We start from the raw sequence: 13671 nt of genomic DNA, 5'->3' as shown, positions 1-13671 counted from the left end.
ATAAAACTAAAGAAGTGATTGCAAAAAACGGATTCTCAAAAAGTATAAAACATAATACAAAAACATTAAACATAAAACTTTAAACAAAGAAGATGTGAGAATCCTCAAGCATCTAGAACATTAATTTTTAAAAATAAATTCAATTTTGAGGGCTGTTTTTAGAAGTCCATTTTACAGTGGTTAAATAAGTATTACCAAAAATTTAGAGTTTAGGAAATGTTGAAATGAGTATGTGTCAAGACAGGTGATTGCATATCTACATAGACACTACTATTCATTATTATGTACACAAAACTAAATATATATCTCTCTGTGTCTCAAATTACAACTTGGTAAAGTGACAACATCCATTCTGAAATCTAAATAAAAGCATTTCATAGATTTTAAAGTGCTATGTAACATTAAGAAAGTGATTCTTAACTATTTAGAGAAGATGGAGATATCAGACTCCACTGAAAATCTGATTAAAAAAACTGTATAGAAACACCACCTCTGAAAGTTAGTTACTGATATTCATATAATATCAGTGTTCAGATGTTACAAATAAAATAACTACCCATGGACTGCCAATGGGTTATGAAGCTCGCATTGAGAATCTCTGATAAAATTTTATCTACAGATTTCCCATAATTGTGACTCAGATTATTTTGGTTGTCATTGCAACAACAAAAATGATCAAAAACTGTCATCTCTTGGAAGACTGCCAATAACACATCCACATATTCTTTAGAAGAAAAAAATATATATTTTTTCATACCTGCAGCTGCCATGTGTTCACTTGTCCTGATTGGCTGGAATCCCACAAAAGGTATCTGCATGGATAATATTAAACCCACAATGTAGAAAGTGCTATATGCTATGAAGACAAAATAGGAAATAAGGATAATTTACTACTTACCATTAAGTACCCAAAACATAAACGTATGTGTAAATCTTGTTTTTCAGCAAAGTACTAACTGAACTTAAGAACAGAATCTTGAAATCACTTTTATTAGATGTACATTTGACTATTAACCAACCATACATTACAGATCGTGATATTCTATCCGTTTTTTAAAAATACTAAGTACTGTATCTTGCAGATCATTACAATAGTTTGAGACTTGTGTGGCTTTCCTTTCCCAGAAATGAAATCAAATTTGTTTTGATCTACCATTAGTAATCATTAATATGACTCAAGAAGCTAAGTAATATATATATATAAAATTAAGTAAATACCAGTTCTACTGGCTTTAATCCAAAATACACATGACTTGATACTCATCACCACCACCAGCACGTATGAACACCTGCTACTGTCTCAAAAGCTCTCAAGTATTTCCTATCTTTTTTATTACACCATAATACTCTTTGTATAGTACTAAGAGTTAAAAGATTTTATACGTCCACCAAGTTTTCTGTAATTAAAGAACTAAGTACACAGAAGTCAATCATTATACAGACCAGCTATTGAACTTACCATCTAATAAAGGAAATTTACTTGCTTTTGACACTAAGTATATTATAGTATTCTTGTCAATCTAAATTAAGTTTATGTCAATCTAAATGGACGAGGAAACTGGGGAGGGATTACAATTTGTGTTAAATACTTGCTTTAGATTCACGTATTCACAGATCACTGTTAGGCAACTGATTAGAAAGTATTTGAAGTCGCTGAAACTAAAAATTCATTAGAAATAAAGATAAAGTCTATCTGAAATAACTTAATGTAAAAATTACTCCATTCATACAGATTATATATACATCATTTTATAAGAATTTTAATACTCAGTTTTTGGAAAATAAACTATTCTATCAAAAACAAAGATGGGGATATATTTAGGAAAACACGTATTTGTATATCCTATACATTGTGTAGCATACTGCATACACTTTCCTCCTCAACCAACCTAGATGAGAAAGAATATTTATTTGTTTTTAAAGGAAACCCATCTAGAGAAGGTTAAGTTATGGGCTACTGGTTGAAATGTTAAGTTGCCTCACAATCTATATGATAAGAGATGACCGCAGTGTTAGGAAAACAATGAGAAGCTCATAAATTTAATAGGAAGGACCAAAGTAAGTAAAGTTTCCATTGCTCTCAAGCTAATGGAGGACCAGGTGTCTAGAAAAGACAACAGAAGTAATCCATCAGATAATGTTCTTTCCAAACACAATAATGTTGGAATGGAATTACCCTCTATGAAGTACTCAAACCCAAATGTAATAAAAGTTAAACAAGAATTTCCCGGTCACATGACCTGAATTGTCTACAAATTACTTAACAGCAAAAGCTTCGGTTTCCTCACTACAGAATGTGGGTTGGACAAGATTTGTAGGTCCCTCCCAACAATTATAAACTAAGATTCTAAGATCAACAGGACTTTCAGATATCCAGAGCTGAGAAATCAAACCCTAGACAAACACTGAACACATAAAGGCACAACTAGAAATTGGCTACACCTGAGAAAACCTTATGTCATTTATGCTTTTATTACAGCGAAGCCCACTTATGTTGAAACACCACAATCACCTCTAAAGCTGGATTTCTTTCTTCTGAGTACAAATAAATACTGAATGCTTTAACACTGTCACAGAATTTAAATTCAATATAAGAAACGACACAAACTGAATGAAAAAGCCATCTTAAAAAAACTGAGGTGAAAGTCACATGACCTAACCATTTTAAAGAGAACAGTTCAGGGGTATTTATTGAGTAAACTCACAAAGTTGTGCAACGACTACCCCTCTATAGTCCCAAAGAATTTTCATCACCTCAAAAGAAAGCTCTACACTCATAAAGCTCTTACTACTCCACGTTCTCTCCTCTTTCCAGCCCATGATAACCACAAATCTGCCTGTCTATATGGATTACTGGTTTAACTGCAAAGATAACAGGTGTTGTTTTTGTTTTAAAGTAAAAAGCGAAAAAGTTTCCACCCTATTTATTTCCCTCTAAGTCACATTCTCCAGAAATAATCACTAGCAGATATATGGGTACACAAATACACATTCATGGCCCTATTCACACTTTTACTCTCTTCAAATGGAGCCACACTTTGCTTGACAATGTAAACATTTTAGCAATCCCATGTTTGGTAACTATAGATGAAGTTTCCTCTTAGACATTTGCTCAAATTCATTTCCAGGCATATTTGAAGAGAGAAGAGTAGGCCTAATAGTACTCTCGATTTAGCACTTCCATGCAACTTCTCAGACATTCACTGTCATTCGTAAAGTAGAAAACGCTTTATACAGAAGCAGATGCACTAGAGTTCAACTTAATATAAGAGCGATGAAGAGTTCAAGAAAAAGTATCCAGAAATAAAAAAGCCCAGGTGGGACTTTAATTTGTATTAGTTGGTAAACATAGGTTAATGCTAAATAAAGATGAGCTAATAGAAACAGACAAGTTTTCAACAATATTTTACCCTGAAACGTCCGTCCTCTATTTCTATTAGTCTCATTCGTACCTACATACCAGCAACAACAGAACAAATTTGATAAATGTGATATCTGCAACAATCCAAATATAAGCATTTTCATAGAACTGGACCCCCAAGTCCCTATTTTTTCATTGTTTGGATCACTGATCCTGAGATGTTTATATATTGGAGATACAGGTTCTGTTACAGCACTCTTCAGTACACAGACAAAACGTTTGAATATCCCTCATTTAAAATGCTTGGGACTAGAAGTTTTTTGGATTTTTGGAATATTTGCATTATACTTTACAGTTGAGCACATCCAATCTGGTAATCCAAGAGAGGAAATGCTCCAGTGAGCTTTTCCTTTGAGCATCTTATCAGCACTCAGAAAGTTTTGGATTTTCAAATTAGGGGTATTCAACCTATACTTCCAATAAATAAATTCAAAGATTGCTTGCCAGATAATGCGTCAAATACCACAAATACCTTGCTTAATAAGGACTGCTTTGCTTGAATTTGTAAAATTACATATACACTGCTGTACCTCAATTTGAATCTCATTTACAAATCTACATTTTAAGACATAGAAAATAAGAAATTAGGTATATTTGAATAAAAGAAATGGTGAAATAATTCTTAAAAATAAACACAATCTTGGCTGGGCACGGTAGCTCACGCCTGTCACTCCAGCACTTTGGGAGGCTGAAGTGGGTGCATCACCTGAGGTCAGGAGTTTGAGGCCAGCCTGACCAATATGGAGAAACTCTGTCTCTACTAAAAATACAAAAAATTAGCCAGGTGTGGTAGCGCATGCCTGTAATCCCAGTTACTTGGGAGGCTGAGATAGGAGAATCACTTGAACCCAGAAGGCAGAGGTTGCAGTGAGCCGAGATTGCACCATTGCACTCTGGCCTGGGCAACAAGAGTGAAACTGTCTCAAAACAAACAAACAAACAAACAAACAAACAAACAAACAAACAAACAAACAAAATCTCCACTGCAAAATGAGTAACATACACTTTTTTGCCAGACTTTGTACTATAGCATCTAACACATTTTTAGAAATTACCTCTTCAATTTATGCATTTAAACATTAACTTTAGTACAGTCGAGACAGTCTAAAAACAGAAAATCCTATTAAGATCCATCCCATTCTGTAAGAGTTAAGATGTAAACAACCATAATATAAGGAAGGAAGGTCATGTGACATTTGGTGGGGTGAAAGGCTCTATAAAACGTAAGAACTCTTCTCTTCCAGATATGGACATCTAAGAGATAATTAACATCTGGTACTACTCTCTAGTGTTTTCAGAACACTTCAACAAGACAAACCCATAGTGATCATCCTCTACCAATCCTCCTCCCAATGAACTCTTTAAGATCCCTGACTAGACCCACCTATAACACCTTTCTATCCATCCATGTAAACCTACTTTTCTTACCCTTTAGATTAGAAGAATAAAGTATTCCATCAAAGTGGTGAGCTCTAAGGAAATGCATGATACCAATAGTGTTGTAAATCATTTATTACATCATGAAAATGTTACCACACTGCCATCCTGTGGATGCAGTTACTGGCATTCATTACTGCAGATCATAATTCCAATTTGTGAGAAAAATTCCACAAAACATTACCATCAGAAAGATATGTATACATATATACATACATATTATTCTGTTTAAGTATTTTATTAATTAAACATATTCTGTTTAATTATTAATATGTATACATATATACATACATATCATTCTGTTTAATTATTTTTAACCAAAGAAAAACTCTAATCTGAGACAGATGAGTAATAATCTTCTAAAGAGAACCTAAACATGTCAATATTCTTAGAAGTATTTTATATCTAAGCGTGGGACAAGACTGATATAGAGGAGAAATATATCATTGCCCTTCATTTAAGGTACTCAAATGAATTATTCCATTAAAAAAAAAAGGCACTGAAAAGTCTGATTCAAGTTCCAATGAAATTTTAAGTATTGAAGAAGTTCCTACTGTTCCCCAATCTTTAAGTACCCCTTCTCTGACAAGGCCTTACAGCTTACATTGACAGTACTCTTTATACTTAAGTTACTGTTACACTACACTTTTTTTCTTTTTTCTTTTTTGAGATGGAGTCTCACTCTGTCGCCCAGGCTGGAATGCAGTGGCATGATCTCAGCTCACAGCAACCTCCACCTCCTGGGTTCAAGCGATTCTTCAAGCCTCAGCCTCTAGAAAAGGTTATGCAGGTACTATATTCCCATTAACTTTAACCAACTGTTAAATCACATTAGCATTTCTAAATTGCTTTGCTCTCTCTCAACCAACATAGTATTAGCCAAAAGAAACACAATGGGTAAATACTTAAAATCCAACTGACTTTGCTTTATTATAAACAAATATTATCAAAGGTTTATAAGAATGTTGAAAGCTTTGAATACTAAAGATACTTTACTTCTTTGTAATCACTTTTGGTTACTGTGAACCCTGGTAGATATGCAGGGTACAGAATAGTAAGAAACTTACATGGATTAAAGAATGAAACAACAACAAAACACAAAACACTTTCTTCCTGACCAGCAGGGACAAAATATATGATTAACTTAATAGGCATATATAATGATAACAATCATTTCTCTTTTCCAAGGGCAGTGCTCATTATAAACTATGTTGATAAAGAATCACTGAAACTTATATTTTAAGTTTCAAGCTCCAGATATGTAAAAGCTATAAGAAATTACCTGTTCAAAACACTTTGGTAAAGATACTTAATCATAACGGTTTTGAAACAGGAAGGGTGGCCGGGCGTGGTGGCTCACAAAGTCAGAAGTTCAAGACCAGCCTGGCCAACATGGTGAAACCCCGTCTCTACTAAAAATACCAAAATTAGCTGGGTATGGTGGTGCACATCCGTAGTCCCAGGTATTTGGGAGGCTGAGGCAAGAGAATTGCTTGAACCTGGGAGGCAGAGGTTGCAGTAAGCTGAGATCGCACAACTGCGCTCCAGCCTGGGCAACAGCGAAACTCTGTCTCAAAAACAACAGAAACAACAAAAAAAACACGGCAAGTGTATCTTGTACTGATAACAAAAATGAAATAAAAAATAATATAGCAGGAAAAAACAAATCTAGTCAAAGTAAATCTTGGTTTAAGTTCTATCACATGGGAACAATTCATTTAATTCTGGCAATAGTTAATAATATCAAAGTAAGGGGAAATTACAAATGTACTGTGTGTCTGATATGCTTGGAGACTATGAAAAACTCATGAAATATATAATTTGTATATAACTTAAAAGGTGCTAGATAATGATCCCCAGTAACTTCTTCAGCTAAGTAATGACTATACCTAACATATCAAGAGTCAGTAGAAGACAAATACCAGCAAATTTAATTTACTCATAAAGAAGAGAGGAAAACAAACACAAAATAAAAAAATATTCAAACCACAGGAAATCACAAATCCTGTTACCAAAAGTCGTATTACCACTAAAAATGTTTAGATTCTTCTTAACACATTCTTTTCTTAATGTAAACTACTGTAGTAGGGTCCTAAATTCATTTAACTGATACCACAAAGAATCCATAACTACTTTTACACAGAAGTTAATTCTTCTGGACTATGAAACACACATTCCTCAAAGAGAAGAATAGATCTTTAAAGGAAATCTCACTCGGGTCTATTCTTCCAGATAATAAGACTACCAAGTGATTTATGATCAGGCCAATGATTATTGCTACAACACAGGTGAGACCCTTACTCTAAATATCCTGAGTCAATACAAGGAGATACTGGATGACTAATCCTTGAGAACTACATAATGAGTCATATTAGCAGCATAGATGGTGCAAGCAATAGCATCTTCTCTTTGTGTCTGAACTTTAAGTTTCCCCCAACCCCAATAACCTCTAAAATATCCACTGGCAAAGCTGGAAACAGAATCCATAATTATAAACCGGTCTAAGGAAAATCCCATCTCTTTCCCCCAATTTAAGCTTCAATGCCTGTTATAACACTCATCTTGAAAACTTACTTTATGTAACCAACACTGAAACTTCAATTTTAAACGAAAACCCAGGAAAAAAGTGGGGAGGGGACATGTAGCTGTTACTGTAGTCCCCAGTTTGCCTGTCTGCTCTTGGCTCACTTACCTTGAAACTACAATAAAAAGTAAAATTAATGAAAATAATATATTTATTCTGTAGAAGAGTAATCTCTTGTCTTGATAAAACTTTATCTATCACAAGCATAAAACTATACAGCCTCTTATTGTTTTCAATACCTTAGATCAAAACATCAAAACTACTTGTTTAATTACATACTGAATACCACTGTAAATACTGGGGTGTGAACCCAAATACTTTGTGGCAACAAAATTTAGCTATATTAAATAAAATGCTGCTGGGCACAATGATTGATGCCTATAATCCCAACACTTTGGAAGGCTGAGGTGGGAGGATCACTTGAGCCCAGGAGTTTGAGACCAACTTGCATAACTTAACAAGATCCCATCTCTACAAACAACAACAACAACAACAACAACAACAACAAATCAACATTTTATTTGCTATAAACCCTATAGTTTTTTACTTTTTCAAATATATACATTTATTCAATTATATACACTTGTATTAGTCTGTTCTCACATTGCTGATAAAGACATATCTGAGACTAGGTAATTTATAAAGCAAAAGAGATTTAATGGAGTCACAGTTCCATGAGGCTGAGGAGGCCTCACAATCATGGTAGCATGCAAGAGAGAGATGAAAACCAAGCAAAAGGAGTTTCCCCTTACAAAGCCATCAGATCTTGTAAGAGCTATTATTCACCATCATGAGAACAGCATAGAGAAAAACCACTCCCATGATTCAATTATCTCCAGCCAGGTCTCTCCCACAACATGTGCAAATTATAAGAGCCATAATTATAGATGAGATTTGGGTGGGGACACAGCCAAACCATATAATTCTGCTCCAGCACCTCCCAAATCTCATGTTACAAAATCTCTCCTCCCAAATCTCACATTTCAAAACCAATTATGCCTTCCCAATAGTCAAAAGTTTAAACTCAGCATTAACTCAAAAGTCCACAATCCAAAGTCTCATCTGAGATAAGGATAAGTTAATTTCAGCATTAACTCAAAAGTCCACAGTCCAAAGTCTCATCCGAGACAAGGCAAGTCCCTTCTGCCTATGAGCCTATAAATCAAAAGCAAGTTGGTTACTTCCTAGATACAATGTGGGTACAGGCACTGGATAAATACACCCAATCCAAATGGGAGAAGTGGGCAAAAACAAAGGCACTAAAGGTCCCATGGAAGTCCAAAATCAAGTGGAGCACTCAAATCTTAAAGCTCCACAATGATCTCCCTTGACTCCACGTCTCACATCCAGGTCACACTGATGCAAGAAGTGGGTTCCTATGGTCCTGAGCAGCTCTGCCCCTGTGATTCTGCAGGGTATGGCCTTCCTCCTGGCTGCTTTCACAGGCTAGCATTGAGTGTCTGCAGCTTTTCCAGGTGCACAGTGCAAGCTGTCAGTGAATCTATAATTCTGGGGTCTGGAGGACAATGGCCTTCTTCTCATAGCTCCACTTGGCAGTGCCCCAGTGGGGACTTCAAGCCTTCATTTCCCGTCTGCACTGTCCTAGCAGAGGTTCTCTTTGAGGGCTCCACCCCTCCAGCAAACTTCTTCCTGGACACCCAGGCATTTCCATACATTCTCTGAAATCTAGGCAGAGGTTCCCAAACCTCAATTCTTGACTTCTGTGTACCTGCAAGCTCAACACCATGTGGAATTTGCTGAGGCTTAGGGTTTGCAACCTCTGAAGCCATGGTCTGAGCTGTACCTTGGCCTCTTTTAGCCATGGCTAGAGCAGCTGGGAGGCAGGGCACCAAGTCCCTAGGCAAAACACAGCAAGGGGGGCCCTGGACCTGGCCCTGGCCCATGAAACCATGTTTTCCTCTTAGGCCTCTGGGCCTGTGATGGGCAGGGCTGCTGCAAAGGTCTCTGATGTGCCCTGGAGATATTTTCCCCATTGTCTTGGCTTTAAGAGTTGGCTCTTTGTTACTTACGCAAATTTCTGCAGCCAGCTTCAATTTCTCCTCAGAGAATGGGTTTTTCTTTTCTATTGCATTGCCAGGCTGCAAACTTTCCAAAGTTTTACACTCTGTTTCCCTTTTAAAACTGAATGCCTTTAACAATACACAAGTCACCTCTTGAATGCTTTGCTGCTTAGAAATTTCTTCTGCAAACACCTAAATCATCTCTGTGAGTTAAAAGTTTCACAAATCTCTAGGGCAAGCTCAAAATGCCACCAATCTCTTTGCTAAAATATAGCAAGAGTCACCTTAACTCAATTTCCCAAAGAGTTCCTCACTTCCATCTGAGACTACCTCAGCCTGGATTTCATTGTCCATATCATTATCAGCATTTTGGTCAAAGCTATTCAACAAGTCTCTTGGAAGTTCCAAACTTTTCCACATGCTCCTATCTTCTCCTGAGCCCTCCAAACTGTTCCAGTCTCTGTCTGCTACCCAGTTCCAAAGTGCTTCCACATTTTGGGTATCTTCTCAGCAGTACTCCACTCTACTAGTACTAATTTACTGTATTAGTCTGTTCTCATGTTGCTGATACAGACATACCTGAGATTGGGTAATTTATAAAGTAAAAGAGGTTTAATGGATTCACAGTACCATGTTGCTGGGGAGGCCGCACAATCGTGGCAGAAGGTGAAAGGCACATCTTACATGGCAGCAGGCAAGAGATAAATGAAAACCAAGATAAAGGGGTTTCCCCTTAATCTACTATCAGATTGTGTGAGACTTACTCAGTACCATGAGAACAGTATGAGAGAAATCACCCCCATCATTCAATTATCTCCCTTTGGGTTCTCCCACAATACTTGGGGATTATGGGAGTTACAACAGAGATGTAATTTGGGTGGGGACACAGCCAAACCATGTCAACATTTATTATCAAATTTTAAAATTATCAAAGAAATATGACCCATTACAGGTTATATTTTAATTGCTATTTTGTACTTTATAACACACGTGTTATTTCTCCATTATGTTTCTCATAAAGATAGCTGAGTGAAAGTTTATTTTCACTTAAAAAGGGAACAATCCTTATATTCAAATTGGGGTTTTATCCCCTCAGTCTTAATACAGTAATCGTCTCTCCCAGCCTCTCGAACTCTTTGTCTCTTCTGGCTATTCCTTCATAACTTTATCAACAACAACAAAAGTAAACACTTAAATAGTACTTTTTTTGTGTTCATCTATTATTAAGCACCTTTCATATATTAACTTATAACTCATTTATCCTTAACAATCTGTAAGGTAGTAACTATTATCTTTATTTGACCCATGAGGACATTAAGGCATACAGACATTAATTTATCCAAAGTTAAACAGTATTAAGGGAGCAAGAATTGAATCCCGGTAGCTTGGCTCTGGAGTATGTACTCTTACCCTCAATGTCAGGCACATTTTATTCATGGTTCCATTACCACAAATTGTAAATCTATTTCTATATTCTTCTCTCAAGATCAAGACTTATCTCCAAAACTTTTTAAAAAGAACATGGTGGCTCACGCCTGTAATCCCAGCACTTTGGGAGGCCAACGCGGGCAGATCACCAGAGGTCAGGAGCTCATCATCAGCCTGGCCAACATGGTGAAACCCCGTATCTACTAAAAATACAAAAAGTTAGCCAGGCATGGTGGTGGGCACCTGTAATCCCAGCTACTTGAGAGGCTGAGGCAGGAGAATTGCTTGAACCTGGGAGGTGGAGGCTGCAGTAAGCCGAGATCACGCCACTGCACTCCAGCCTGGGCAACAGAGCAAGACTCCATCTCAAAAAAAAAAAAAAAGAGAGAGGAAGAAAACATGGTTAAAGTCCAAACTGATTTTCACAAATTTTTCCCTAATCCTATTTTGATCGTATGCTATTAAACTGCTTACACTGTATAATATACGCTCCTTACAGCAATGTTTTTATTCAACTCTGCATCGTAATGAATTAGCACAAAACTTAGCATTTATCTTTTCAATGCTTAATAAATGTATGATGAGTGAAATTTGCTTTGATTTCCACAAAAATAGTAAGGCAGAATTAGACAAAATAAATTCCAAAGCTTCCAGCTCTGGTATCCTGGAATTGTTTTTGGGGGAAGGGGGTATCCTGGATTTTTTTTTACATACAATCTTTATAAGTTTTTTTTTTTTTAATTTAAACTAGCATTAGCTGTATTCTGTTTACAGCTGCCAAGTATGTAACCCCTAACAATTATGGTTTTACTTTTAATTTACTCAATAATTAGATTATTTTTCTTTATTTACAAAATGTATAATCCCCATAATAATCTATACAGAACTAAAGTAGGTGGTATGCTTATAAAACTTTACTTTTAATGATTCCCAGCAAATATCATCCAAAAAATACATTTCAGATATAATATGAAAAACAACTGCTACTCTCCTTACTCAACTCGCTGCAGAAAAGATAGACAATACCATAAATAAACTGTTCCAGTGACATTACAAAACCATTCATCAATATTAGAAACTGACTTCTCTGTGCTTAAATTACTAACCCGATTGAGTTAATACAGCCCTTGAGGTAAAATTCCTATTTCTAAACTAAAAGCCAAGTCTCATTTATTATATACTTAACACATACTCACTGTATTTGGAAAGCAGAAAATTTGGAAAGCATAAAGAAGCATAAAAAAAATCATTGGTAATCCTTACTGTCTGCTTTTTATTAACATTTTCCTGTCATCAAATACCCAAAAAGATGAAATTTAAAGGCTACATAATATTCCATATAATATTCCATATGGCAACACTGAAATTAAAAAAATCATTTCCCTATTGGTCATTTGAGTTAGTTTCATATTTTCACAATTACAAGTTATACCACGGTAAATATCCCTAAATTTGTTTTTATATCTTTAATTTCCTTATGACATGAAGGCAAATTATGATAAACTTTAATCAAATTAGAAAGCTTAAATCACTTCACATCCCATCAGTGTTACTGTGTTCCCTGCAAGCCATTTTTTCTAAAAACACAACATAATGTTTGGGTGTTCGTCTTAAAACAGTAGAATCCTATGTATAACATATTTTTTTAAACATTTACTTCCCAATATAGTTAAGTTTTTTGTCCCCAAATTTCGAGACGACCTTCCTTCTCAGCTTTTCTTACACCTCCCTTGCTCGATTCCCATGCCACTCTTCTACCACTATTCATCCACATAACTTCCCATGTGCCTCCTTTTCCACGTGTGAACACACTCTTGACTGTTTTCTGTGGCTGTGTTACAATTCACTTTAAGGACACATGCAAAAAATATACTCAGAGGAAAACATTTTTTCATAATTATTTAAAATAATTTATTTCAAAGTCATTTAATACTTAAAACACAACTGAACTTTTAGTTGATATAATTATGAGTTTGACATTTATCAATCCTTTTACCTAAACATTTCTGTTCAAGGGGAGGAAGAGCAAAAGACAAAGTATGTTACGTGCCAAAATCAAAGAACTTTATATACAAACACTTTACAGTGCTTCCATAGTTTTTCGGACCATTAAGTTAGGAGAAATTGAACTTAAATCCTGACCCACTCTGGATGAAGGAAGAGAAACACTTGCTCTACCATACTACTTTCCATCCATTTAGAAGTAAACCCTATGAAAGTAGACTAGAAATCATCAGAAGTACTCCGGGATAATTGTAAGTAAAAGAAACAAGTGGGGTAGGGTGGAGAATGTGGACATTATGAGCATCAGCTTGATATATATCCCTAACCCATTTTATTTTTCTTTCTTCTCAAAATACTTTCAAGAGTCAACCAAAGTAATATGGATTTCATGCTTTTCTAGAATGACCAAAAAAAAAAAAAATCCCAGTTATCAAATGTAAGGTACTTTATCAAATTCTAATCCTTTTAGATCTTGGTGGTAAAGTTAAATGGGAGTTGGACACTGCTTGAATTTTAAACTTTTATGTAGAATATACTTCCATCTGACCATTTTTAACAACATATTTATTTGACTACCTCTGACATCTCCTTTGGCTCTTCTTCCTGAATCATGCCATTTAATAAAGTATATTTCTCAAACTTCTCACAGCTGTATTCCTCTGATCATTAAATTTCAAAGATCCCCAATTTTTTAAATTAGACAAAATAACAACCAAAAAACACCCTCTTAGTTCCTTCCCTATAACCATTTAACCAAAAAAAAAAAGTTTAATCTA

General features: G+C 35.4%; 1 protein-coding gene across 3 annotated transcripts in view; it reads right to left on the bottom strand.

Annotated features, from left to right (window-relative positions):
• STT3B (STT3 oligosaccharyltransferase complex catalytic subunit B) overlaps positions 1 to 13671 on the bottom strand; it is a 111278-nt gene that overhangs the window by 22489 nt on the left and 75118 nt on the right. For all 3 annotated transcript variants that reach the window (XM_035278541.3, XM_078354486.1, XM_035278542.3), the window contains one exon: positions 758 to 856. In XM_035278541.3, coding sequence (XP_035134432.1) covers positions 758 to 856 — 99 coding nt within the window. The remainder of the gene's footprint in view (positions 1 to 757; positions 857 to 13671) is intronic.

Source organism: Callithrix jacchus, chromosome 17, assembly GCF_049354715.1.
Source record: "Callithrix jacchus isolate 240 chromosome 17, calJac240_pri, whole genome shotgun sequence".
Lineage (NCBI taxonomy): Eukaryota > Metazoa > Chordata > Mammalia > Primates > Cebidae > Callithrix > Callithrix jacchus.
This window is presented reverse-complemented; position numbering and strand designations above follow the sequence as displayed.